This window comes from Dermacentor variabilis, chromosome 2, assembly GCF_050947875.1.
Source record: "Dermacentor variabilis isolate Ectoservices chromosome 2, ASM5094787v1, whole genome shotgun sequence".
In the NCBI taxonomy this organism is placed as follows: Eukaryota; Metazoa; Arthropoda; class Arachnida; order Ixodida; family Ixodidae; genus Dermacentor; species Dermacentor variabilis.
This window is the reverse complement of record NC_134569.1, coordinates 56,251,920-56,279,275: the sequence shown is the minus strand read 5'-3', so window position 1 is coordinate 56,279,275 and position 27,356 is coordinate 56,251,920. Positions and strand designations below refer to the sequence as shown.

The window sequence follows — 27,356 nt, the reverse complement described above, 5'->3', positions numbered from 1 at the left end:
CTAATGTCCTACTTATGTTAAAGAAAGAAAAAAATAGAAAAAGAAGAAAAACACGAAGAATTCCCATAACCAAACTTCCTGAACCCCTATGAGGAACTTTGTTTTTGTACGCCTCCGCTGTTTGTAGTTTTCCTACTTTTCTTCCGCCAATCTTCTAATAACCTCATAGTAAACTCTATTGCGGAAGTTTTTACTTATACCCTGCTCTCGCTGAACCCAAGGGCTTCCAGGAGGCCAGAGGTGCCTAAATCGACCGCTGGGCAGATATCTTCACATTCTAATAAAACAAGCTCCATCGTTTCTCTAGCTTTACCGCAGCAAGCAGATGCTTCTTGTATCTCGCTTTATAAGTGCGTGTGCTAAGGCATCCAGATCTCGCCTCGAAAAAAATGAGTTTCCATTTGAGCTATTATAAATTGTTTCTTTCCTGATTTCGTTTTTTTCCTCTTAAGTAGTTACTCATAGCAGGTTTCTTTTCCATAGCCGCCAGATACGGCTACGCAACGCCGTGGGGCGAGACTGGTTGTCATCCGCGGGGTAGTCGCATGACGCACGCGTCTGGGTGCCGTCGTCTCGCTCTCGGAAGCAGGCGCGCGGTCTCTCTCTCTCTCTCTCCCCCTCTCTCTCTCTCTCTCTCTCTCTCTCTCTCTCTCTCATCCCAAGTGGGCTTAGCTCCTGGGCGCGCCTGCCGCCCTTGGTGGCCGCTGCTGCTTCCTTGGGCTTCCGTCGCGCAGGATGTCGGTTGCACGCGGCGTTGTCACCGCAGGCTGCTGCTTGCTGGCTCGGGCAGCACGTACCTCTGTGGTAAATGTGCCATACTCGCAGCGCAAAGCTCGAAGCACCGCTCGGCGGCGTTCAATTGAATATTATAGCGTTTGCATTGACAAATGATAAAACGCGCTTAGGTGTCCTCGCATGTTTTTATTCTAATTGTGTGTATCAGTAGATGTGGGTCGAGTGCGACGCGCCGGGAACATACAGGAAGGCATCAGCAATGAAAGATTTCATGCTGCGTTTTTGTTCACTGTCGCCACCCTGGGCGCGTAAAATTTTCTCCATTCACGAAGCTTGCAGCGAACTGATGCTGGTAGAGTTGATGTTTTCTTCTCGGACATTCATAAGACTTAAGACAAGTAGTCGTCAGTCAGCTTCTTCTGCAACCGGCCCTTTTTCTTCCATTCGCCTATATTTACCATAATACGAACAGGCAATACGTGTACCCGCCTTCGCTTAGGTCATTACCCGGCTTTCAGTGACCCGCATCATTCGGGCATCTTGTCTCACTCTCCTTCAAATATTCTCAGCAATCGTTGCGGAAAAACGCAACGTGTCACCGCGGCGAAACCCCTTCTTTTTTTCTCCTAGCTTCGGAAGCGGCAGAGCTCATCGCTGCCGGCTCTAGCACAAGGACACGCTCTTCCACGACCGACCGGCGCGGCGCCGGAAGGGAGGCGTACCGATCCAGACCGGCAAGTGCGTATACGGACAGGAAGAACGCAAGAAGGTCCGGCCGTCGTCGGCCGGCTCACCGAAGTGTTCACACGGGCGGCAATAACAAACACGGACCGGAAGCCATTATGTCGGAAATCCGCGAAATCGATCAGTCGTCTCTCGTCATGTTTTTTTTTTCCACACGACTCGATCGCCTCGACGCGGACCCTCACGGCCCGTTAATCGGAGGCGCCGGCCGACGCCGGCAGCGCTGCTGCTGACCACGGCTTCTCGTCGTATATAGTCGTCGTCGCCGGCCACATAGGGGACCCTATTTCCGGAAGAGTGTCGCTAATGCTCGACGTGCCTCTCCTCGATGTGCGCGCAGCGTCCGGAGGTCCTTCTCTTTTTCTTTCGCACTGTAGTGCTGGCGAAGAGGATTGGCTTATGGGTCGTCCGCGCCTTTGTGTCCGCACCTATCTCCGCCGTATGCTCAGCGGTGATCATTGCCTCTCTACGACGCGTATCGTATACGCGCCGCCGCGGTCGCCGGAGTCCATCCTCGTATGTACGACCGCGAAGGGCTAAGAGCTAACGCTGGTTATTGGTGAGGCCGCCCCGGCTGACGCGGTTGCATGCGGCGCTCGCACCATGACTTTGTTGCGGTCAGAGGACATGCTAATATTACGACACGCTGGGATCAGCTGCCACTGCGACGTGGCAAAATCAACTCGAGAGTATAGCAAAGTCATCATCGCGTGATGATCTTGTGGTCGGCAGAAGGAAAAGAGAAAACAGAGTGCACATAAAAGTGCGGCAGACGGTTGTCTAATTATATGTCACGAGTTACATCGCGCCTTTATATTCAGAGGCTTCATTGCACATTTTCTAGGGGTGTACGGTAGCGCAATTAAAAGACGGGACAAAAGAATACACGCAGGTACACACACAACGCTAGCGCTTTGTGTGTACCTGTGTGTCTTCTTTTGTCGCTTCTTTTAATTGTGCTACCGTACACCCCTTGAAGATGCATTACCAACAAGCCCACATCGCAACCCTCATGAACTTTATTCATTGCACAATCCAGGTGACACGCGCAATGCCACTACAATATGGCATTGTGGAAACGAAAAAAGAAAGCGTAAGCCAGCCTGAAGAAATCATGATCAAGTTCAAATAATAAATAGGCAACGTCTTGCTACCCTATTAAAATTTAGTAATCATAAATAAGAAAATCAATCTCCACATGCGCCTCGATGCCTCCCGAAGCCGGAATAAAATTTGCACCTGTACAATTTATACTAAACAGAACACCAGATGGGTCAGTGGCGCCTTTTCAACAACGCGCAGCGTCTAACGTTCCTCATAGCCCTTGTTGCCTTGATGGTGCGCATTTACCGTTAGCCGTTAGAGAGTACTAATAAATGAAAATTTTGTCAAAATTTGTTATTTCTACATGGGACTGGCAAGCTCTAATAGCCATGAAAGCTATTCGCTTTAAACTTGATTTTGTAATTACCACACGTGCTCATATTTAGCCCTAAAGCCTATGTTTGATTCATCACTTGTCGCGTGAAAGGATTCTCATCCTGTTTGGGAAAGGTTCTCATTCTACAAGGTGTGGAAGCCCAACTGAAAAGTTTTATGTTCAGTCGAATTTCATACCTTCGTGGCGGCATTGTTAACGTAATGACGCGGAATATATATATACATTCAAAATTGATTCTGTAGTAATTATACAAAGAAGGTATGAAAAACAGGCAGACACTTTTTTTTTAAACGGAAGCGTCTCAACATAATAAAAAGAGCTACGTTAAAGGCCCACGGCTGTTGTCTTTTATTTATTTAAGCTGGCGAGAAATATATGATATCAAGAAACGGAAATCCTATATTTATTACCTTACGTAGCTCGAAAGGGGAAGCATCGAACATCGCCAATTCGAAATAAAATGGTATAAAAAGACGTATCATAAGTGGACAAAACTCCTTTTATGCACATGCACACCTTTCGGCGTAGAACTAACTCCTACGCGCCACAGTGAACTTCTTTGTGCACTGCCGCAAAAGCAATGTCGACGAAAAATGGCGTTGCGTGCTTCGGAAGCTCGACTTTTTTTTTTCTTTCGACAGGTAAGGAATTGAGGGCTCCCACTTGCTTCGTTCATGCACGTGCTCACAGGGCTGCGGGTAAAACGGGGCCAAACAAAATTCGTGGACGCGCGTTCTCACCGTAGAGTCGTATGGAACCCTCCGTGGAGCCGAGCGAGTTCTTGGCAAAGCATCGGTAGGCGCCGAAATCCTCGGGTGCGATGCGACGAATGTGCAGCCTCATGTGGACCTTGTACACGTTCTCGGTGCGGTTGAGCGAATACTTCGTAGACTCGGCGATGAGGTCGCCGCTCTCCAGGGTCCAGTAGTTGATCGATATCGGATACGCCTCCGTATTGCAAACCATCACCACTTCTCCGCCGAGGGGGGCCCCAATGAGCTGGTTTGGAATCCAGATCATCGGCGGAACTGAAACAGCGTAATTGTCGGTGCCTCTATTACCGCGAGCTTTTTTTTTTCTAATTTCACACTTCTGTACTCCGTAATCCGCTTCTTCATTCTAGTTTCTGTACGGTTATTTGTTTGAGAAGCAACAATGAGCGAGGTCGCCCTATCGGTATATACTCTTTTGTCACGAAGGACGGTTGCAAATAATATCGAAATACATCGCATTGAATAGCAGTGAAACTGAGCGTATTCGGTCACCGTCTCATACTCGTACAAGAACGAGGCCGGACAGTATTTCTGCCGTTCGGTTGTTGCTCGTTTCTGTTGTCCTTATGTCAAGTTGTACGTGTTATTCAAGCAATACGTGGCATGCAATGACTTAGCAATCATTTATCCCAATATCGATACGAATACAATCACTCACAATGCACTTGAAGCAGTATTCTGCGGCTGACGGTCGGAGGGACGCCATTGGATGCGATGCACAGGTAGGGCCCCATATGCAGACGGCTAACCTTAGTGATGCTCAATTCTTCACCTTCGTATGACACGTCTGAAAATAGAGTGCAAGTCGCGGTACATAATATGCACATTGCTCTGTGTAAGCATTCTTTATAGGCTGCGTGCAGAGGACAAATGTATGGTGCCGTGAAATGCGGCAGACCTGACTTCACTGTCGTACTCGGATGACTCAGGGAACGAAGAATTTTGTTTGAGTGTGTCAGCATTAACTACGCAAGTATTACGTTCACGAGCAAGTCCCTTCGGATACAAAGGTAGATATAGACAAATATTTAGCAGTGTAAGCGATTGCAGGTAGTCTACGCTGGAGTTGCGAACATCGTGCCCAGCGGTCGCGTTTCATACGCAATGAATAAATGTTTTACAATCGCCTTCTCTACTGCATGCAGCGCTATGTTCCTTATAAGACAACACTACGAAGCTCCTATTTGTTTCAATATCAAAATGTCGTTTATTTCGTATGTTGGTTTGTCCTGAATGCGAAGTAATTAAGCCTTAAGTGGTTATAAAACACCAATACAGCACAAGAGCTTAACAAGCGGTAAATTCATCGCTCTTGGACATCTCATTCTAAATGAAAACCAAGATAAAACAGCAGCAGCCTACTAGTTTGTGGGAACTCGATCATTAATCTTAGCCTATTTTTTTCGGCAAGTGGTGCCCGTCACCACGGCTGTGCAAGGCAATTTATCATGACGTATTTTTTTATCCCTTATTCTTCTCTACAAAGTCATCAACTGTATTGGAGATTCATCAGTTATGTTGAGTTCTGTCGTTCCAGTGGACGGCCGGCTGTGTAGATCCAGTTGTCGCGGCTTCGTGCTTCAGCGGGCCTTTCGCGTACACATCAATCGCGCGCCAATATAACGCACTCACTGTCTGCCGCAGACCCCAGCTGCTCCTGCCAGTTGCCCACTGCTATGGGCGTTCCGTCCTCCCGTCGCCAGGTGATGCGAGGCGCCGGATAGCCCTTGGCTCGGCACACGATGGTTACGTTGGACCCTTCCCGCACCAGAACGTCCGAGCTGCTCTCACTGGCCTCAATGTCGGGGGGCACTGCATTGGAATGATTTTTATGGCGTTGCCATTCGCAGAGTAAGCACCTAAAGGCCAAACGGCACATACGCTTGGCCCATACGCAAAAGTGTCGCGCCGGCGCAGACGTTGCGGGGCAGATCGCACGCGTGGGAGAGCGGCGCGAGCAGGCGTACCTGCTACAGACAGATGTCGGGTCCTGGTTGTTTAGCGTTTCCACGCGCCTGGCTACGCAGCTACGGCGTGGCACAATCAGCACTCAGTGAGGCAGATTTATGTCATGCGAGAATGTGCTTTTTATTTACTTTTTGCGCTGATCTAAAGGCTAAAAAAATAAAACAGTTGCATTGATTGATATTTCAGCATTTTTAACCACTGTCAGCAACAAAGTGTGAGACCACCTCTGTCAAAACGTCTACCATTGAGCCAAGTGGGTGCCCGCTGGCGCGCGTCTCTTGTAGATGCAAATGGCCGTTCCTTGAGAGGTGCGCTAAAAGCAAGGGGCGCCGGTGAGAGCTTTCGCGCGCGCTGCCAAGCGTACGTGTACTTTGGTCTTAACGTGCATACATTCAGTCTCTGTTTCATAATGAGTTAGCTAAAAATGGTGGTAATCACACCAACAAGCAATTCACGTTGCGGTGAGTGTGAGTTACATCTGGTAAGCGTAGGCTTATCTTGTTGTCTGGATTGATGATCGGTTTTTATTTCCTAAAGGTAGCGGATTATAAATGGAACGCGAGGAAGTTTCCCAGGACTTAGCCCGGTTGACTGCCATGCACTGGGTGAAGGCGAAAGAAAGGAAGAAGTTAGTGAAAGGAGATGCAACTAAATGTCCATGTACCCGGGAGTTCATTTATGTCGAAAACTTCAACATGGCTATTGAATTTCTTGCTGAACGTCTCCAAATCAGTTTATTCAATTGGGGAACGAACAATGGTATAGGAGCAAGAAATGTGTTAAGACAGCGCCTTCTCCCGCAATAGGGGAGATTTGAGGAAAACGGAAGAGGGTGGAACAGGCTGCGTGCGAAAAAAGCCACCGAATGGGATAAAAGGAACAGTGACATATACCCCGAGTCGCAGTAACAGATCAGTCTTGTTCTGTCAGTGGTGTTTCTTCGGCTCGTTAACGTCGTATTTCAATGAGTTAGTCTGACAAAACGCTTGCTAGCTTATTGTCAGTTACCCAAAAATTAGGTTGGCCATGCTCATCCTCATTATATCTTCTATTGAGCATCAAAAGTTGAAGGACAGAGGGAGGCTGGTTGCCCCTTCTCTCATGCAGTAATACAACGCCTGCTCATTTGTCTGGCCGGTCAATGCAGTACAAGTCGAGTGATAGGGGCCTTCCATCGAACTTACTTCATCTCCTTAATCTCGTGTTCTTGTTCAAAACAATAATCCTATGCCCATATAATTGTGTCATTTTAACTTATTCTTATGAGCAGAGCAGCAGAGTTTGAGGGAGGGAGACAAAAAAAGAATGCCGGGAGGTTAGCTTGCAATAGACGACTCAACAGGGATAGTGAAGCTCGTAAAAATCATGCGACGAGGGCAGATGAGCCATTACACTTGTTAGAGAGTTCACGCACGGACGCTGGATTCGATTAGCAGTTTTCCAAGTTAGACTATGGTTCGGTTGCTCGGAACGTGCTAGCATGTGTCTCCGGCCGGTAACTTTCGGAGCAGACAATCCTGGAATACCACCTTGCACGATCATCACACCGGAGGCAATGAAGACGCTACAGAACTTCCGACGTTCGTGACTTTCTTAAACAAGTCTAACGCTCCTTTGTTGTTATTTTCTTTTCTTTTCGAACAAGTGCTTCCATTTTCAGACTTTACTTTCTATAATTCGCTCTCTTTATGCCCCTCCACTATTGTATATTAGCAAACCGAACGCTTTCATGCCGTCTAACCTCCCGTATCATTTTTCTCTGTCTCCCTTCGGTCAAACGATGAAAATAGTGCGCAGGACCACCAGGAGGAATATTACACTGACGCAGAATCATCGCTGTAGTATACGAACGCGTGTGTGATGCATTCTGTTTGACTTGAAGTTTTTTGCTGTTCTTATATTCACCTGGCATGGCCTCAGAGGTTATTATTAACGGCGTATATTAAAAAATCTCAATATAAGCAACTGACGGACACGGACAAATATTCGATTCACATCATGGCGAGGTAGTGTCTTCACTTCGTGAGAAATCTAGCTTCCCAACTTTGGTTTCTTTTTTTTTTTTCTTAGGAGAACGAAACACGGCAAATTGCCTTTACTTATACGTATAACTAACTGCCTGTCCCAACAAACGCCAAATACAAAATCGTGTACATCATTTTAGCCTCAAAATAATGCGCTACGACAGAATCACATCGACGCGCTTCAGTACCAGCGAGTCTCGATATAAAGCCTAGCAAAGGAATATCCCTTCGAGAGTCGTGAAAATATTATGAATGCTAACTTTGGGGGCCCGCTTCCGTCTTGTATAGCTGCACAAACTAAACAATGAAAACGATATTTATATTTAATCTTGACGGACTTTTAAAGCAGGGTGACAAGAGAGCAAGACTTTATTCGGTGCTGGATATGCTAGTCAAGCGAAATGCCTGGAATACTACTACAGATGATTAGGGTTGAATGTGAAATAAAATTTTAAATATTATACAAGGAAATTCAGCTGTAAGAAGCTAAAAAAAAATAAATGCAATGACGTACAGGAACATCCATGTATGAGAACAAAAGAAAAAGAAAAAGCGAGAAAGATAGAACTCATTCATGAAAGAAAGAAAATAAAGAAGAAAAAAAGAACACGTTTGTCTAATCAGCACAATACTCAACGCTCCGTGCCAACAAGATGTCACCTTCTACGCTGGAAGGAGGAACTTTCGAGGCACGGGTGCCAGAGAGACAGGGAGAGAGAGAACTGCGTTAGAAAGAAAGAAAGAAAGAAAGAAAAAAAAGAGAAAGAAAGAAAGATAAAGAAATAAATAAAGGAAAAAGACAGCACAACCGAAACCTCAGACGGGCAAGTTGGCCCTCTTTGTTAGAGAAATCTAATTAGCTGTCTACGAACAAGTGAGCCCTCTTAGGGTATTTCCCCTCCGTAGGGTGCGGTATGTAGGAGGGGCGGGGGGGGGGGGGGAGGGGAAGGGGGCTTGCCCTGCTCGTGTGGGTCGCAGCACCACTATGCGCTTGCTTGCCCACCAGACCGAATCGCGTGACCGCGCGCGAAACAAAAGGGTGTGTGGAAATCAAATCTTGTCCCGCCATGCATTCTCCACACCGCGCTGCTGTCTTGGCTCGCAAAAGGGGCGATAACACGTCGCGCGCCGTAGAAGTTTCCTCTCCGTGCCTCCAGATTGCCTATGTATCTATAGTTCTGCCTTTCGCGACTCTCTTCACGCTTTTCTCTGCTTCCCCAAACACCACCCGTTCGAAAGAGCAATCCACTGATGTGCCGTTTATTCGTGTACTTGTGTATTCAGAAAGCTAGCAAACGGAAAGTTAAGGCTAAGAGTACTGCGTCCTCGTCGCCAAATGCGTGGCACACACACTGTGTTGGAACCTAAGTGTATAATTAAAGTCGATCTCGGTCAGCGCTTCCCTCATGATACTTAGGCCGCGATGTTGCATGTTCCGTAATTAACGCGCGGGAAAGAACTGCTAAATAAAACAGGGACCGTGAAAATAATGCTAGGTTAGGTTTCGCTCGTGGATGACTCGTAGTTTATGAATGGGTAAAAAAACTTTCATGACCAAAAAAAAAAAGAAGGACAATACAGGTATCTGGTAATTTATGCATCTGTGTCAAGGGCAGAAACTTTCAGTGTGAGCAGTCAGCGCCTCTAGCAGCCACGATGGGGGAGCGGCCAGCGAAACACCGCTGTTCGCGAACACTTCAATCGCGAACGCGCCGAGGTGGAAAACTGTAGAAGAGTAAACCAGGCATAAAGCCTCAATACATGACTGTACCGGTGGTACGTCTGACCTCTGGTTTCAAACGATTACGAAGCTTGTAATGTGGGAGCCTTTCCAAATCGCATTTAATTTTTTTTTCAGCGAAGCTTTCTTTATATGGCTATTTTTCAGCAGATCGATGACCGTAGACCAAAAAACCGTGGGCCAATCCCAAAGATAGTGCAATATCGGGCCGACCTGTGGCGACGCTGAAGCAGGCTTCAAGCACTCCACCAACTAGCACAAAATAAGTTTAATGTCTTGGGTACGAATACAATCCTCGTCAGATATTGAGCTGACAAGATCACATACTACACGTTCACCAACGTAGGCCACGTGTACGTTCGCAGTGCTCTCTCTTTGTCGGCGTTCCAAGCGCTTGCGTATCTCCTTTCCTTTCCTTCCGCTCTCCCGTGGTGGCGCTAGACTAGACGCGTGTCTAGTTTCCTCCGTCTCCTCAGGGTGGCGGTCCCGTCGTCCACGCGAATGTGTATAAAAATCACGGTAAATGAGTCCGTACTGTAAGAGTTGGGGTCGGGCATGTCAAAAGGGGGTAGCTGGCCCATGCCGTCGTCCGACTCATCCACGCTAAGGACGTTGCTGATAAGAGGAACATGTTCTCATCGAGAATGAGGAGTACTGGGTTTATTTGCAATATCTACGTGAAGAATGGAGAACGTTACGTCTCATCAGTCTAGCATGACTGAATTGAAGCACCCTGAGCAGCCCAAAAAGTCTGTTTAAGCTCTCTGACCTCCCTAGATCCCTAGGCCATGGAAATGTGCCTTTCCACCTTCGTCCAATCGGAGCGTCCAAAGTCGTCGAAGGACCTGCGTTGGAGGGCGAGGGTTCACACATTCACTCCCGCACCATTGTTCACTGAAGACACAGAAAGGAGGGGGGCTTCGTAGACAGGGATTGTCACGTTTGACTCAAACTGGCGCATCTTGGATCCTGGGATGACCCAGCAGTTAGCTGGAGCGTCTGTCAAACGACCGTGGCGGTTACCGGAGTCCGTGAGGAAACGCCGTGGAACACCCTTTTCCAGGAGTTCCCTGCACCGATCGTCCGTGACGGTGACAGCAAACCAACAAACAAGACTCGATCTGTCAAACGTCTCTCGCCTCGTTGTTGCCGCAGGTCTGTCCGAGGGGGGCGCGCTGTTAGCTTCACGAAGCGATTCGTCACAGGGGCGCAGGAGAGGCTATAGAAGGTCACTACCCCCGCTGGCCGATCGTAACAGTACCTATGTTCAAACTTCTGTGTCGTACGCTAGACAGCTTCGCTGGTCATCCGCCTCCACGGAGTGGAATGGCTCATGATTTCTTTTTCGTCCGGAGACGAAAAAGAAAGCGTATGTAGTACATCATTAATCTGAACTTAGGAACATATATGGTGTTGGGTCGTCACATTTCTTGCAAACAGCGTATCCAATGTTTACAATCATCGTTACATACTTGTAGTTCTTGAAATACAGTCACAAAACGTATTTAAAACATACATATAATCGTGTGTGTGGCCTAAGTCATGTTTATATGTTTATAGCTTGCTTTATATGTTGGCATGTTTACCCGTACTTACCGTTGAGGATGGCTGGTTTCACCTGCAGATGTAGTTTTGGGATAAAGTCTGAATTTGCTTGTTTGATTCTAGCAAGTGACGTAGGAGTTTCTAATCTTAGAGTCTAACTTTAGCGGTACGTAAGGTGAGTTGCACTGCTTGGCGGTGGGTTCGGAAACTGGGACCGAATTCACAAACCTTTTCTTTCGTAACAATCCTTTCGTTTAGTGCAAGTCTAGCGACGAACGTTTTTTGTGAGAACGGGCCCTGAACTGTATTTCAAAAGTTCAGGATATTAGCTTAATTGCCTGAATCAAACATTGAAAAAGCGTTATACTTAAAGTTCGCGCATCATATATACACGCAGGCTACATCGACTTGATTATCACCTTTTGATTTGCTAGTGCATAGAGTGATTGGCACTTTAACATATATCGTTAATTACGAGTCGATTGGCCGGGAAAGCCTGCCCCCATATCGGCGCGATCGATAACACCGACTTCTCACTCCCTTGACAAAGGCATTTAGCGTCGAAGTCAAGCCTCGGCCCCAGACGTGTCCGACAGGTAAGTATGCAGGGAAAGATCAAAAAGCACAACATCCCAGGCTTAAACCAAATTACGCCTCCCGTAAAGAGCGCGGTCGACGTCCACGTCAGAAACGCCCGGCCGCGACGACTTGGCAGGAGTGAAACAGGCCTGCGGGGCAGGCACGCATCAAATGCCCGGTACAAGCCAAGCAGCCGACGTCGGGCAGCTGCAGCAACGAGGCACCCGCGGAAGCCAGGAGGAGGCGGCGAGCGGCTCATCGGCGCATGGTCTGCGAGGTCCCCGTTGGCGCTTTTTCATCAGTGCCCCCGGCGGAGCAGCTCCAAGCCTTTCCCGAGGGCCTCGCAATGAGACGGCCGGTGGAAGAGAGGGGAGGCGGTAAGAGTGTTGTGTGCTGCCGAGACGTCCTCAAGATCTGGAAGCGGTCATCGGGGAAGGCGGTTGAGGGGGGGGGGGGGGGGGGGGGGGGAGTGCATGGCTACGGGGTTTCGTATATACTGTTCGCCGCTGCCTGCAAGACTGTCGGGTCCAATTTTTGCGCTCGAGCGACACTCGAGACGTGGCCACCGGAGCGCGCCCCCTGATCCGGCCTGATTGAGAGGTCAGCCAACCAAATTGTCACATGATTAATCCTGCCGCAGTGGCTCCCCTGCACCAGCCCCTTCTCCGTGCACACCGTCATTCCTCGCGCTGCTCCTCCAGATGATTTTGGTGCCGCTGTTGCTCTGTGCGCGGCCGGCGAGTGTGGCTAGTCGGCCTCTCTTCGGACCGAACGGTCCGAGAACAAGCTAGCTCGCAGGCCCCTATATACATTCGCGCGCGCGAAGGATATGGACCGGCCGGCCAGAAGTACATCTCTCGAAGACAGCAGCCGACATTGCTTCGTACACGGTAACAGCGGAGATAACACCCAGGCGTGAACCGACAGCCGCGAAGACAGGAAATAAACTATTGCTGACTTTCTTTCTTTTTCTTTCTCACTCTCCCTCACTGTAATTGCAAATAGAATTCGATTTCCTGCGACGACTTCACTGCTGCTAGATTTAGAATTTGGCCGCGCCTTCACTATTTCCGAAGTTTTCCTTCCAGTTTATTTTCTCGTTCTTTTACTTGCGGAGAACATGCATCTAAACTTCCATTGACTGTTCCGTTACCGCTCGCTGAGTTTCGTGCGGACCAACTGGCGCCTGCATTAATTTACTTCAGATTTGAGCCGCATTCCCCTTCGCTTTAATGAAGAATAGCCTTTGAAAACAAGATCCAGCTGGGCAACGAAGCCTCTCTTAGCGGCGATACTTTTTGATACTGGGCGATAAACGTAGTTTGAGGACCTGTTCTACTATCACTACTTTCTCTCTCTGTCTTTCTCTCTCTCTCTCGCCAATAGCGTTGTTACTTTTCCTTCAGTCAGCATATGCACCGTTGCTCTCTCTGTGATGCTCCCCATCAAGTGATGCTCAATTCTACCGTTATTTTTCCTTTCGGCCTCCTTTTTCTTTCTTCTTTTGGTTGTTTTGTTTTTCCTAAATTTTTTAGACGCTGGGGCTTATTTTTATTTATTGAGATCATTGAACAAACATCAAGTACGTGGCTGTGAGTAAGTGGCGCGCAACAGGTGGCGGCGAGCCGTAAGTCGGACTGGTGGCAAGTTGTTGCCCACGCTAAACGTCGTCGCAAACTATCGTTGGAGTTTGTGCGGCTGACACGCTGACAGACAACGCCATCGCATCCTAACCCGAAATGCCGACTTCTCCTGGGCTCATCGGAAGATAGCCTCACGCGTCGTTGGGAGGTTCTTGTCGTCCAGCAGAGACAGCAGCCGGCATCTACTCCACCACTGTGTCCATCACCGTCGATGTTTTGTTTCAAAGGTTCTTCATATAAACCGCTAGCAGTAGGGCAATAGCAAACAAACAAAGTTAGATCTTGGCTTGACAGCGCAAGTGACCGATTTCAAATCCGTGCGCGCACATCCGCCTCTTACATGTGCTGAACGTGGCGCATAGTGAAAATACTTTCCTCTCTCAATTGCTACTGACATGTGCTGGCGTCTTGAAACCACCAGTATGCGGTCTGCTAGTACACTCGAAATTTTATGGTTGCTTGCACGTAGTATACTTTCTGTACCTTCTTACTTTCGTTATTGGTTGGCACTGTACTGGATAACAATTATCGATGTTGTTACATTCGAATTTTATTGCTTCTTTGTGCCAGTGATAATGTTCCACCGGATTATCACTATTAAGTTATCGCGTGGCGCCACAGACAAGCCTTACACTGCATCCGAAATTTCTGTAATCTTGTCGCCAATTCTATAGCGAATAGTCTCGTCTAACGAGATCGCATGCGCGACGCTATTCACGCACCATCGAATGTGCACGAGCACCAGCGATCACTCTGGAAAGTACGGCGGTGCATGTATATATAGCGCACAGGCTTGAACCGTAAGTTAATGTTTTTGTCAACCGACGACCGTGTTCACCATTATCGTTGTTATTTCAGTGTTTCTTGTATTTCTGGACACGAATTCGCTCAGCAAGGAGTTCCATTCATAATTCAATGTTTTTTCCAATGTTAACCCAGCGTTTCGCTCTTCACCGTCATTACGACGGGACGATATGATGAAATCACCGCGTACAAACTGGACGGCTGACAGGGATGGATTGACATTGTGAGTAGGCTTGGGATGTGTTTGGGTATTGTAATTCTTCTTCCGTGTTCACGCGTCTTTCCTTTTGTTTGCTTGTTTGGCTGACAGTTGACTTTACCTGGTATTTTCTTCCGTCGTAAGTTTTTTGTCCTTGAAAAAAAGAAAAGAGCTCGAAGCCCGAATCAAAGCATCCCTACCTAAATGGAAAGGCACAGCTTGAGATTCCCGACTTGACTAGGGGTGCAGAATTGTTTGGGCGTGGATATACTTACCTTTTTCTAGATATACCTTGTGACCACAGGCGAAGGATACTCGACAAGTCATTGCGATGTTGCTGGAACCACCGACAGCCTGTGATAATTTTTTACGAGATACTGATAAAATCTTACCTAAAACGGGGTTAATGCTCTGCATGAGCGTTGTGCTGCAGGAATTAACCGCTGCCGACGTTGTAAGGTCAATAATTTAGCCTCACTGAATTCACATTTCTTGCGCCCTTTCAATGGCGAACTCGCCAATTTCACCGAAACTAAACGCCTTAATCGCATGTTTTGCGCTGCCTAGCTTCTTGCAGTTCTAGCAACTTGTCTGATTCACAGAAACGCTAACGGAACTGTCACTTACGAGACACTTGGGTTTGTTTTTAGCAACTGTAAAGGTGCCTAAAACGGTAAAAGGAAAGTAATTTTTCAGACTGCGGTGCCCGTTATACAGAGCTATTTCGAAACATATTTGGTTGCCTTCAGGAAGGGCCTTATTAGTGACCCTTTCCTGCCAATTCGCGACATAGAAGCAATGCGCCTGTTGCGCATGGGTGTGATGTAGCAGGAGGATGGTATTCGAAGCACATGTGTTTCGAATTCGGTGCTTGTGGTTGGCGCGCGGGACTGAGAAAGCGGTACAAAATGAAAACTCCAAATTGAAGCTAGAGGAAAAGTGACTACAAGCCGAAGAACGAGTTTTGCAGCTGAAGCTTGTTGTGCCGGGCGATCCCTCAGGACAAATAAAGGATGCTCCACCGGCAGACATGCGGCTGTCACGGGTGCAGATCACGCCTCCTCGTTCACTGAAGGCAGCTCGCTTCAAGACAACAACGTCGCCTCCTCCTGACCGTCACGAAAAGGCCACTGATCAATGGAAGGGTCATTGTCGAAAACTCCCGAAGAAAGTCGTCGATGGCCGGTTCACAGCTTGCCATGTGGTTTCCTCGTATTGCGCATCGTTGGAGACACGTGGGACGTGGGGGAACGGAAGGTGATGAACAAATCGGTGTTCAAGACAACAACGTCGCCCCCTCCTGGCAGTCATGAAGATGCCACTGATTGATGCCAGGGTCATTGTCGAGAACTCCCGGAGAAAGTCGTCGACGGCCGGTTCACAGTCTGCCACGTGGTTGCCTCACATTGTGCAACGTTGGAAACACATGGGACATAGGAGAACGGGAGGTGGTGAATGATTCGGCATTTGTGACTGGCCAGTGAATTCCCTCGCTGAGGGAAATAGGGAAATAAACAGCATAAAGAGCGGATCCGGACGGCTGTGGGAGACGCTTGGACATGCAAAGATTCTAACATGTAGTGCAATATGACAGTGGGAGCCATGTTTGTAAAACTGAATCATATACCTTTTGAATATAATTTTTTTGTTCTGTTTTCTCAACCGTCACTCGAAACCCTTCTTTCTACCGGCACCTGGCATGGCACCATTCATGGAACCTTCGTAGCCGCAAGGACTCCCAACTTCACAACAAGCTCAAGCTACGAGAGCTGACAGCCAGTTGGAACGTGGACGATAGTGGTCGTTACGCGAGCGATGACGCAATCGCATGAGCTGTGCTAATATGTTATAGTCCACACATGGTATTACCATCCTTTAATGAGACGTGCGATGACCTCGAGGCCTATTTGCAGCAATTTGTGCGATCCGATTGTCTCAAAAGTGGCCACGAAACAAATGGACAGTATCACTCAGTTCGTGACAGGAGAGGCTTTATCTGTCATCGGCTGACCTGACTCGCTCACTGCCTTTGACTGTGATCAGCTCAAGTCTACTCTGTTGTAACAATTTCGCTTTGCGACAGATTTCGCAAAGCGAGACCAGAGGAAAAAGAGACGGGCCACCATTCATGATCCCTCTCGCATGGCCGGTCATTTGGACCGTTGGATGAAAAGCAAGGCGAAGCCCACACCGGCAAGGTCAGGCCCGATGACGTCGGGACTTGGCCTAGCACTCGATCCACAGTGCCCAAGGAAAGCTCCACGTGCTGTGCCGCTCCGAAGAGCTCGTCGCCCCATGGCCTTGGACCGATCTCGTGTGACCCGCCCACCTATTACGCGCCCACCCGCGCTTGTCGGCCCCGCGCTTCGAACACAAGCACCAAATTCGGTACGCTTAAGATACCTTCATCATACTACACTAAACCACGGAACCGCGTTCCGAGTCATATTTAACCCACCTCCCAGCACCAACTGAGAGCAATCATAGCTAACACGGACAATGGCCTTGTAGCCTCCCACTAGCATATATTCTTTCTGTCGCCCTCACAACAACATGTACGCGTACCGCTGATGCGGCACCAGTCTGATATTCCAAACATCCATGAGCCCACCATAAGAGTATGCTACTGCGCAGTAAGCTAATTGCAATGCATAAGCGACAACACCCGACAGCTATTTAGGCAGCCGCCATTTGCCCAGTTCGCTGAGCCCGCACATAAAGAAGAAAAATGCGTATACCGCCTGCTAACAGCCGCAGAAGAGGCGAAAGACGCCACCTCTTCGACCGGGCAACTGCCGCCGCAAGGTCTCCAACGGCGATGATCTGTGTTTGATCAGAAGTGCAAAGCTCGCGCCGAGCTGCTGTTCGAGCTTGGTTTGGCGAAGTATCGAGCAAATGGGGGGAGAATAAGGAACGAGGCTAGGTGTCGCCTGGGGCTTGGCTGCAGGGAAGGAAGGAGGTGGCTCCTTTGTGCCTCGGCGTCGATTGCTTCTGCGGCTGTCATTTTGATAAGAGAAGCTGACGCCGCAGCTCCTTGCAGGCGTTCGATACGGGACGCTCGGTCGATTGTCGCTTACTCGCGCCCCCGGGATGGGAGGGGTGGCTGAAGAGTTTTCCCACCGGCAGGACCGACAACACAGGGACAAAGGGAAAAAGAAGAAGAACCGGGCCTTGCATGTTCGTGTGTAGCGCTTATGACTGTGTTTACATGGGAAACAATGTGCTCCCTTATTAAGAGAAGCAGCGGCGTCGACGCTTCCTTGGCGCTTCGTCTCTGAGGCTCGAAGGTTGCCTTAATTACCGTGCTGACGGAGATGTCGGAGTGGGAGCTCCCTGTTTGTCTTGTTGCAACAAGTCACGTCAGCGTAACCGTGTCATCGTTAATATGTGCTTGCGCTATAGCGTGCTGTCACGGATGAGTCGGTCTCGCTCATTGCTTAATAATCACGCGGCCTAACTGACCGGAACTCTATGTGACAGTCGCGCTGAGTCGCGGGATGCGTAAGAAGAATTCAGATCGATGCAACTGTATACCAAGACAGCAGAGATAAATATAGCAATATGAACTACGCACGGGACGAGATTAAAGAGATGACAGTTGTCTCGTGACGAAACAGGGAGATATGCACAAGGACGTTTTTGGTTTTCTCTCTTTCTTTCTTCCTTTCTTTCTTTCTTTCTTTCTTTCTTTTTTTTCCTTTCTTTCTTTTTGCACAAGAACAAGGAATGGTTGGCGTAGCTCCTTTTCCCGTACCCTCACAAGAATCGTGTGTTCATCGTTCAGGCTATGAAGCTAAAAGGCCGCCTCATCCTTTTCACCAAGTACGCTAATATGTTTCTTAGTTTTTATATCAGCGTTATTCTCTCAGTACTACACATAGAAAAATTAGCGCTAAAAATTTTGCGCATGAGGAAGCACATTCTTTAATCAGAAGACTCAAACCGGCATAAAATGCCCAGTTGTCCAGCGATCAATGCGTGTAGTGTCGTCTTTAGCGCACATGAGCTGGCACCTGAGAAGAAAATTAGCGCCTTATCTTCATTTGAGTTTCTGCGGCAAACTGTAGGATCACCTCTTAATTAACATAAGATAAACAGGGCTCATAGGCAGAAAAGTTGCTATTAAATTACAGGTATAAGCTCCACATTCTGCAAAAAACTCCCTTTCGCCTCCTTTCCACCCATTCACGATTTGAAAACAAATCCTCTTCTTAAAGCAAACTTTCATTGCGTTTCAAGATATAATACCGGAGGCCTACAGCTCAGCCGCCAGGGCCGCTATAGTGCTCGAACGAACGAACGAATGAATGAACGAACGAACGAACGAACGAACGAACGAACGAACGAACGAACGAACGAACGAACGAACGAACGAACGAACGAACGAACGAACGAACGAACGAACGAACGAACGAACGAACGAACGAACGAACGAACGAACGAACGAACGAACGAACGAACGAACGAACGAACGAATGAATGAAATGTAGCCCACCGAGCACGTCGAGATATCCCACTTGACTGCGCATGGGCCCCGTGTTGACTTGGCACATGTATCCCCCACGGTCCGACTCCTGGACGTGATCGATGACCAACAGCCAGGTGCGGTCCGAAGCGCTCAGGTGGACGCGGTAGTTCTGCGTGATCACACTCTTGTGGATGGTCAGGATCGTCTTGCTCTCCACTCGCAGCCATGCAACCTAAAGAAAAAAAAACAGAACAGGAGATGAAGACTTTCGTACTGCCAGGTCCCGACAGTCGCTGCTTCTCTCTGTGCATTTGTGCAGATAGAATGCGTAAAACTTTCGGCGTGTGCAATTTTTCTTTTCTTTTTTGTGCGGCAGCATCTCTTCTGCCTCAAGAAAGCCCGGATTGAAGTACTTCAATAGAATATCGTAGCTCGTTGCAGAAGTGTCCGCGACAGGTATAAAGAAGTATACTAGAGAGCCAAATGAATGTTTAGCTCAAATACTGGAGATATAATAAGCAACACAGCGTAAGCCTGCCACAGGAAGATAGGCTTTGAAGTTCTACGATGCAGAGCCTCGAAATATTACTTCGCATTAGCGAGACTAAGCAAAGCCTTGTAGATTTGTGCTTCTGAGTAGTTTATTACGCATTTAACGCCGATGACTGATCTCACTGTTCGAATTAAATCGGATGAGTCAAGTTGGAAATCTGGCCATCGCGTGTGCAAGCATGTGCTCTCCGCAGTATTTAACTAATTTGAGTGCTAGACAGTATAAAGCAACGTTTATTAATAATCAAATCCAGGAAGCGTTTCTGGCGGCTCTCCGCTATAAGCCCGCACGTAGTTAACGCCTTGGCTTGATTGGCGCTCATTGTGTGCACAAGGTAGTGTCAGTACTCTACTGCTAAATCATCGTGACTATTGCTTTCATCGGCATGCCTGATTCGACGGGTTGCTCACGAAATTCTACCTACAAAAACAAATGTCGCTCCAAGGGCCTATGATGTACCGGACGGCTGTTTCCTACCATGCTTATGGAAACACCCGTACGCATTCCTTCCCGAAACAATGCGCACAACTATAGAAGTCGACTCGTACTCGCCACGAACAAAGTCTACCCGCTATTTCGATCCGATTCGTAACGGGGCGTATCGTTGCAACAACTCGTTGAGTCGACCCACATTCTTAATAATAATATTTGGGGTTTTACGTGCCAAAACCACTTTCTGATTATGAGGCACGCCGTAGTGGAGGACTCCGGAAATTTTGACCACCTGGGGTTCTTTAACGTGCACCTAAATCTAAGCACACAGGTGTTTTCGCATTTCGCCCCCATCGAAATGCGGCCACCGTGGCCGGGATTCGATCCCGCGACCTCGTGCTCAGCAGCCCAACACCATAGCCACTGAGCAACCACGGCGGGTAACCCACATTCTTGACTGACCCAAGTGCAATGCTTATGTTGTAAAATAAGTTGTGACTTTGGTGTCGGTACGCTACGGTTCAGAACCTGTGAGGAATTGTGCTTCGGGCACCTGTTATTACAGCGACTTTGCATTTTTCTTAAGATTACAGCGAGAAACGTGACACAGCGCACTGTGTCACTACAGGCATTACATTTCCATTGTGCGAGAACGAAAGCATGTTTCAAATAACTTTGGTAGCGCTACGAGAAATAGTGGCACATCCATCGCGAAAATTGCTATATGCAATAGACCTACTTCTGCTTTACACAGGTCGTCATGTTATCCTAATTATATTGCACAACGCTGCTTCCCATTACTCGCCTCGGTGCGATTCGCCTGATTCAATCATAGACGCGTCGAATGAGCAAGCGTTCATGAGCACAATACCATTGCGATCCCAGAGACGCTTTTATTCGTGTGCTGCTATAAAAGCTAAGTGATTTGTCCACGTTACCGTATGTCCTTAAGAAGTTTGGTTTTAGAGAAGGACATCATGAACGCAATAGCTTAATTCAGGAAAATGGGGCATAAGGGAGGTTACATTAGTACAAGAATTAGGCCTAACTTGCAAGAAAAATAACAATAAAGGAAATAGAAACACTTTTCATTGATACTGGTAGGTTTGTGCCAGAATCAATATGAAATTTTACAAAGGTTGATAAAACGAAATCATCTCTTGCGCTACGAAGAGTAACATCTGCAGTGTAACTACATTTGCCAAAACGTAGCAGTCATTCCAATTAGGGACCAACCTCGTACACAGGCTACCATGATAATCGCAATGGAAGAGCTCAAAGGTACAGCTCTGTTAAGCCACTGAAGTCTCAAACTATCATGCTTTGACGTATCTGGTTGTAAATAAGATTGACAAGCTGAACAGGAGGTGAGCGCATTAACCCTAGTTCATAGCACGAATCCGCGACGGCCGGCCACGTCTTTCCTGCGCATTCCCGCTGAGGAGCAGGAATGGGTTGATTAATTAAGTTTCTCTGGAGAACGTAAAAAAAGGCCAAGGAAGGCGAAAACGTTATACACTTACGCCCTCGCTAAGGTTTCGCAAGAAGTGCCCTAACCAAAAAACAAAAACTAAATAACGAAAAGGGCACGAAGGGAGGAGGACTACGTAGATGAAAACGCCAACATGTAGATAACTGAGTGCATCCGTGACTTTCTGGCTAGTTTTCTTTACGTTCCTGATAGTCTAGAGGAAGAAAAGAAGATAGCAATCTGTCAGAAAGCTAAGCGAAGTAACAAAACCTGCACACGCGCAGGAAAAAAAAATGAGACGAGGCTAGTTTGTCGAGAACCTCCGACATCCCTTAAGCAAAGGAGAACGGGAGGTGGAAGGCAAGGAGCGGGTAGGGGTGACGTAAAAGAAAAGGGAAAAAAAAGATGGTGAGCTCACAACGGCCGTCACTGCGCGGTTTTTGTTCGTCGCCGCGAAAGCTGCGGCGGTTAAAGAGGCAGACGCGAAGCGCCGACGCGAGCGCTCGGCGTCCTTACTAAGGAATCCGCCGTGGCCCCGTCGCGCGGCACGCAGATAAGAGAGAAAATATTGGGAAGAGAGACGGCGCACCGTTGCCTTACCAGCACCGGCACCCCCACAGGCAGCACTACGGGCGCTCGTTTTGAGATAGGGAAGAGACGGCGGTCGTCGTGAATGTGAGGAGGAGGGATGTGCAGCCCGACCTAACATATATAGGCGGAACCCTCCTGTGCGCTAAATCTAAGAGCAAGAAGCAGCGGAGTTCCTCTTCGCAACTGTCTTCCTTCGGGAAAGAGGCATAGGGATGTAAGGGAAGCAGCGGGAGGTAGGAAATCGGTGGAGAGGAGAGCATATCAGGGTACACGTTCCGGTAAAAAGTCGCCATTAGGAGGGGGCTCAAGACGAAGTGCCGCGCCGCTCCTCGGTGCGCGCGCGCGCTCTCGACGTTTTTGTTGTTGCCCTCCGCTGTCCCGCTCTCACTCTCTGTATTCTCTGTACTGCTTGATTCTTCCACGTGTTCTTTGTCTATGTGTTTGGTGCAGTTTCGCTCCAGGAGAGGCGGAGCCTTCGCCGATGGAGCGAAGACGACACTCGGGAGCGCACTGAGCGCGAGAGTCACGCGACTACACACAGTATCACTATTCCTTTGTTCCCACTATCCCGTCGTTTCACCCCCCGCCCCCCTCGAGGCGCCCGTAACGCAAACAGATGCCCGCCCGCCTGACCCTTGGCCCCGGAACCTCTCTAGGAGAAAACGTCGCTCTCTCCCGTTTCCTCCGGCGTTGCCGCCGACGGCGCGTTCGCGATCACCGCGACCCCCGAGCGGCGGAGCGCCGAGGAATGCCGCGGCTTCTCGCGCGCTGGCTGTTGGAGGTGCGCGTAAGCGTTTTGGAGGAGATCATCTTACAAGCTTCCTCGCGCGCGCGTGCCCTTTCACAACGGAGCAATTTGGAAAGACGCGGGCTTTGCTGAAGCACCAAAAACGTGCTCCGAGAGGAGAATTTGTTTTTCTGTGCGTATTCCGTATGCCATATACTTCGCCGGTTACGAAACAAGACAGTTGAGTCTTGTGCATTGGAATACTAGAGTCAATTGAATAGAGTCAATTCTAGGAGTCGAGCATTGGCATGTTTTGGGGCGATAATATTTTGTTCAATTTCTTTTTTAATTCCTTTCATTGATTTTGTATGCAGTTGCTATAAGCCTATAGCTCGGTCGTAGTGGTGGTAGTATGTTGTAGCTACAGGCGGATCTAGCTTGGCGATTGAGGCCGGAAATTGTTCCGCTTGAGCGTCTCTTTCACTGTCACTGGTTAGTCACCCCCTGTCGAACAGTTCGGCGTCTCTTAGAAGTGTAATAAGTCGCGAAGCTTCCCTGGGGACCATAGTAGATCCTTTCGGAAACATGATCGCTCGGTTGGAATTAAGTTCATATGTGAGAAGGTTCCTTTATGTACCTCCCTTTCTTCGTTCGTCATTGATGCTTTCTCGGGCCTTTGATGGCCTCAGCAGGAAATTTTGCACAAATACGAAATGTTCCTAATGGCAGAACGTCATCTTCCGTCAAGCACTTTAGCGAAGAGAGGAACGATCTAAAATGACTTACGATCGACTAAAACTACGAAAAGCACTAAGCAATAATAATAGGGCCTCTGCGGAGCTGCCCCAAGAAGTGAACACATCTGGTTGTAATAGTGGAATTCTCGTATATATTCTCGCTTTGATAGAACACTCGTGCTTTTGTCTCCGCTTTTTCGCTTTGTTTCCCTGCATTTCTGGGGGCTACCGCTCCCTCCTTGTGGCAATAGATGAAGAGATCTCCGAGGACTTTCCTGGTGCGCAGTCGTCAGGTTGGATAGCGTCCAGGAAACGTGGAAGTGCGTCAAGCGATACAGACAGCGAGGCCACTGAGTTATGTTCTGACAGCTACGACTCGTCAGATGATGACATCCAGGTCGTGATGAGTAGATCAGCGAAAAAAAAGACTACTGCAGGCATCTTCGTCGCCAAGTGCTTCTACCGTAAAGAGTGCACCGCTGCGCTGGCCGCACACTATGCTTTTTATGCCCGTGGACCCGGCGACCAATTTGAGGCTCCTCAACAGGCAAGTCCTCTCTTCGTTACTCGAGAGAATCGCACCAAATAAGATTAAAGAGGTGCGAATAAACTCGCAGAAGAATGTCTTGGCAGTTGTTGTCTTACATCGCAGTGCCCTACAAGGCCTATATAATATAACTGAGATCGACAACGTAAAGGTGCGATCAATGATCCATACAGGCGGCGATGATACTGCGGGCGTCATTTATGACATCGACGTTGCCATCCCGAATGACGACTTGCCAATACTGATCAAGCCAACGAAAGAAGGCACTTTCATTACGAGGTTTTTCAGACTGGGAAACACATGCTGTGTGAAGATTTTGTTTGAAGGAGACAGCCTTCCTTCCCACGTCAAAGTAGGAGATGTGCGCCATCCAGTACGCCCATTCGTACCGAAGCCCCTCCAGTGTTTCAAGTGTTGCAAGATTGGTCACGTAAAAGGTGTCTGCGTGAATAACGTCGTGTGCCCGCGGTGCTCTCAGCCCCATTCAGAAGACGCCTGCAGCACAGATGTTCTAAAGTGCCCTAACTGCAGTGGTCCTCACAAGGCCTCATCAAAGAATTGCCCGCAAGGTGCGGAAGGAATTCGCGATCCTAAAATGAATGGTGCGGGACAATTCAACGCATCGAGAGGCTACTGCCGCTGTTCGGCGACGTCGGCATCGACACCGAAAACGTTCACGACATTCCGCAATTGCAGATAGGAACATGCCATCTTCCGTCAGAAGGATTGCCGAGTCAACGCACAGTGCTACCAAGACAGATACAAGGAAAGCAAACAAAGCGGAGAGGCTCGCCCATCCTGAAGAATGGCCTCAGCTACCGAGGGCACAACTCCCTGCTAAGTTGCCTCAAAACGCACTAACTTCGACTGCTTTGGGAACTGTTGAAGCGACGCTGGCTGATGATCTCCAGGTCATCAACGTTCTGCGGTCGCTCATGAATGCCATGCGCGTTATACTTACCAACATGAAATCTTCGTCTGCACAAAGTGCGCTACAGGTGCTGGACACTTTGAGTCCAGTACTTGCAGCTCTTGGTTGAAATCATGGTCCTCCAGAAGCCGCCGTCTCGTGACGAAGTCCGGAACGCGTCGATATTTCAGTGGAACGCCAGAGGACTTAAGTCACGCATGTCGGACTTTCGACAGTTTGTGTTCACGAATAAGTTCCCAATCATCGTCATCTGCGAGCCCCTATCACATAACATGAGACTGTCCGGGTATGAGTGTTTCATGTACGCCACCTACTGAGACTGCAGCTAGATCATCGTATTCATACGATGTGATCTTACGTATGTCCATCATCCACTGCCACCTGACCAAGAAAACCAGTAGGTATGTCTCACAGTGAAGAAAGGCAAGATCACTTTCACAGTAGTTGGAGCCTACATCTCGCCCTCAAGTCGGCTGGTCTGCGAGCGGTTACGGCGAATCACGACAGCGACTCCGCAGCCTTTGGTGATGACTGGAGATATTAATGCCCACCACCATCTTTGGGGAAGTTCTAAGATAAACTCGAGAGGCAGAAAATTAGTGTCACTTGCCTCCGAACAAGAACTTTGCTTGTTAAATGATGGAAGCCCCACGTTTCTGCGTGGAACTGCCTACTGTAGCTGCCTGGACCTCACCTTTGTTTCACGCTCCTTCACTGGAAAGGTCAGGTGGTTTTCGGATATTGAAATGCGGAGAAGTGACCACTTACCCACTTATCTTAGGATTGAAGGGTTGACGGGCTCCAAGTTAGCCGGCGTCACACAATGCATCGACTGGCCAATGTTCAAATCAATTGTCGAAGACAGCTGTAGTGATGACTTGTCCTCTAGCCTAGAGGACATCATAAAGGGTGCCCTAGAGGCTGCCACACATTCGCTCCTGAGAATATATACACGCACCGAATATTACACTGAGCTGAAGAAGCTTCGTGCAATTCGTCGCCGTGCAGAGCGAAGATACAGGCGCATGAAGTCTGTACATGACTTGAGGTTGGCCAGAAGAACTCAAAAGAAAATTCAGCGGCGCATGGACAAACTTGCATCGCAAAGATGGAAGTCATTCTGCGAGTCTTTGGATCCACGAAAACCTTTGCCTCACATATGGAGAACTGTTCGTGGTCTCCGTGTAACCTCTCAGCAGTGCCACCCTTTTTAAGTCTTTGGCCCTTCACCAACAATGCAGCGAGATTGACGTCGTTGAAGCTTTCTACAGGAGGATCGCTGGCGAAACTAGTTCCGCTGGAACATCCACGCTTGACCACTCATCGATTTCACGCGACCCCCGCATGGACAGTCCTTTCTCCATGGACGAACTCGAAGCTGCACTGGCCTTGTGCAAGCGTTCATTTTCCCCAGGACCCGACGGTATAACCTACCGTGCCCTATGTAATCGTGGCGGAGAGGCTCGGAAAGTGGTCCTGCTCTCGTTCAACAACTCGTGGCAGACAGGTACGGCTCCCCAGGAATGGAAGTCCAGTCGCCTAATTCCACTGCTCAAGCCTGGCAAGTCGCCTGTAGACATTGCATCACACCGACAAATTGCGCTTGCCAGTTGCATCGGAAAACTAACGGAGAGGATGGTTCTAGCACGGATAGAATGGTACCTCAAACATTACCAGGTATATGCAGATGGAGTGGCCGGTTTCAGGCGTGGCCGTTATTCCATTGACAACGTTATTGACTTGGTCACTTACGTCGAGTACCAGAAGGCCTGCAAAAGACTATCTGCTGCCCTGTTTCTGGATATTAAAGGAGCGTACGATAGCGTAACGCACGAAGCGATTTTCAACGCGTTAGAGGCAGTAGGACTTGGCGGCAAGGTCTATTTCTGGCTAAGTAACTATCTACATAAGAGATCCTTTTTCGTACTTACCGAGGATTGCCCGACCTCTCAGCATTACAGTAACCGTGGAGTGCCTCAGGGCGGAGTACTCAACCCAACGCTCTTCAGTCTAACTGTCAGTCTAATTAGTCAATCTAATTGGGCTCGCCAACATCCTGCCATGCACCGTTAGGCTCTCCATCTATGCCGACGACATTCGCACTTGGACGTCGGCTGTGACGCGACTGCAGCTTTGCGCGCGGCTGCAGAAGGCAGCCACTCTAACATCATCCTTCCTTCGAGAACAAGGACTTCATATATCATACGAAAAGTGTGCAGTGGAGGCGTTTACCAGGAAATCAATGTCTCCATATGTGATATCTGTCGACGGACAATTGATCTCGTACAGCACGAGTCACATATTTTGGGGGGTGGTCATTGACAGAAATCTCTCCTGCACCCCTCATGTGAATTATGTGAGAAAATGCCTGACAGGAATTTGCCATATGTTTAACTTCCTAGCAGGAAAGACCTGGGGAGTGCCAATACAATATATGCTGCAACTGTACAGGGTCCTCTTTATTGGATTCCTGCGGTACAGCCTACCGGTCATGTCCAACACCTGCAGAACTAACCTGAACATAATCCAAAGCATCCAAGGCCAAGCCCTCAAGATTTGCCTTGGCCTACCGCGGAGTGCGTCAACGACTGAAGTTATTGCGAGCGCTAACCAACCGCGCCTCAGCGAGAGACCGTCCGACGTGGTTCGAAGCCAAGGACCGCATGGCGGAGTGCAACGACATCACGAAGGCCTACCGCCTGA

General features: G+C 48.6%; 1 protein-coding gene and 1 non-coding gene across 2 annotated transcripts in view; both read right to left on the bottom strand.

The window, feature by feature from the left end:
- LOC142570843 (lachesin-like) overlaps positions 1 to 27,356 on the bottom strand; it is a 125,832-nt gene that overhangs the window by 3,088 nt on the left and 95,388 nt on the right. The window contains exons 4-7 of the mRNA XM_075679157.1: positions 18,692 to 18,896; positions 5,326 to 5,505; positions 4,352 to 4,480; positions 3,661 to 3,948 (exon numbers count right to left, since the gene is read on the bottom strand). Of these exons, the coding sequence (XP_075535272.1) occupies positions 3,661 to 3,948; positions 4,352 to 4,480; positions 5,326 to 5,505; positions 18,692 to 18,896 (802 nt within the window). The remainder of the gene's footprint in view (positions 1 to 3,660; positions 3,949 to 4,351; positions 4,481 to 5,325; positions 5,506 to 18,691; positions 18,897 to 27,356) is intronic.
- Positions 9,597 to 9,781, bottom strand: LOC142573393 (U2 spliceosomal RNA). Its single transcript, XR_012826304.1, has one exon. It is a non-coding gene; the product is annotated as a U2 spliceosomal RNA (small nuclear RNA).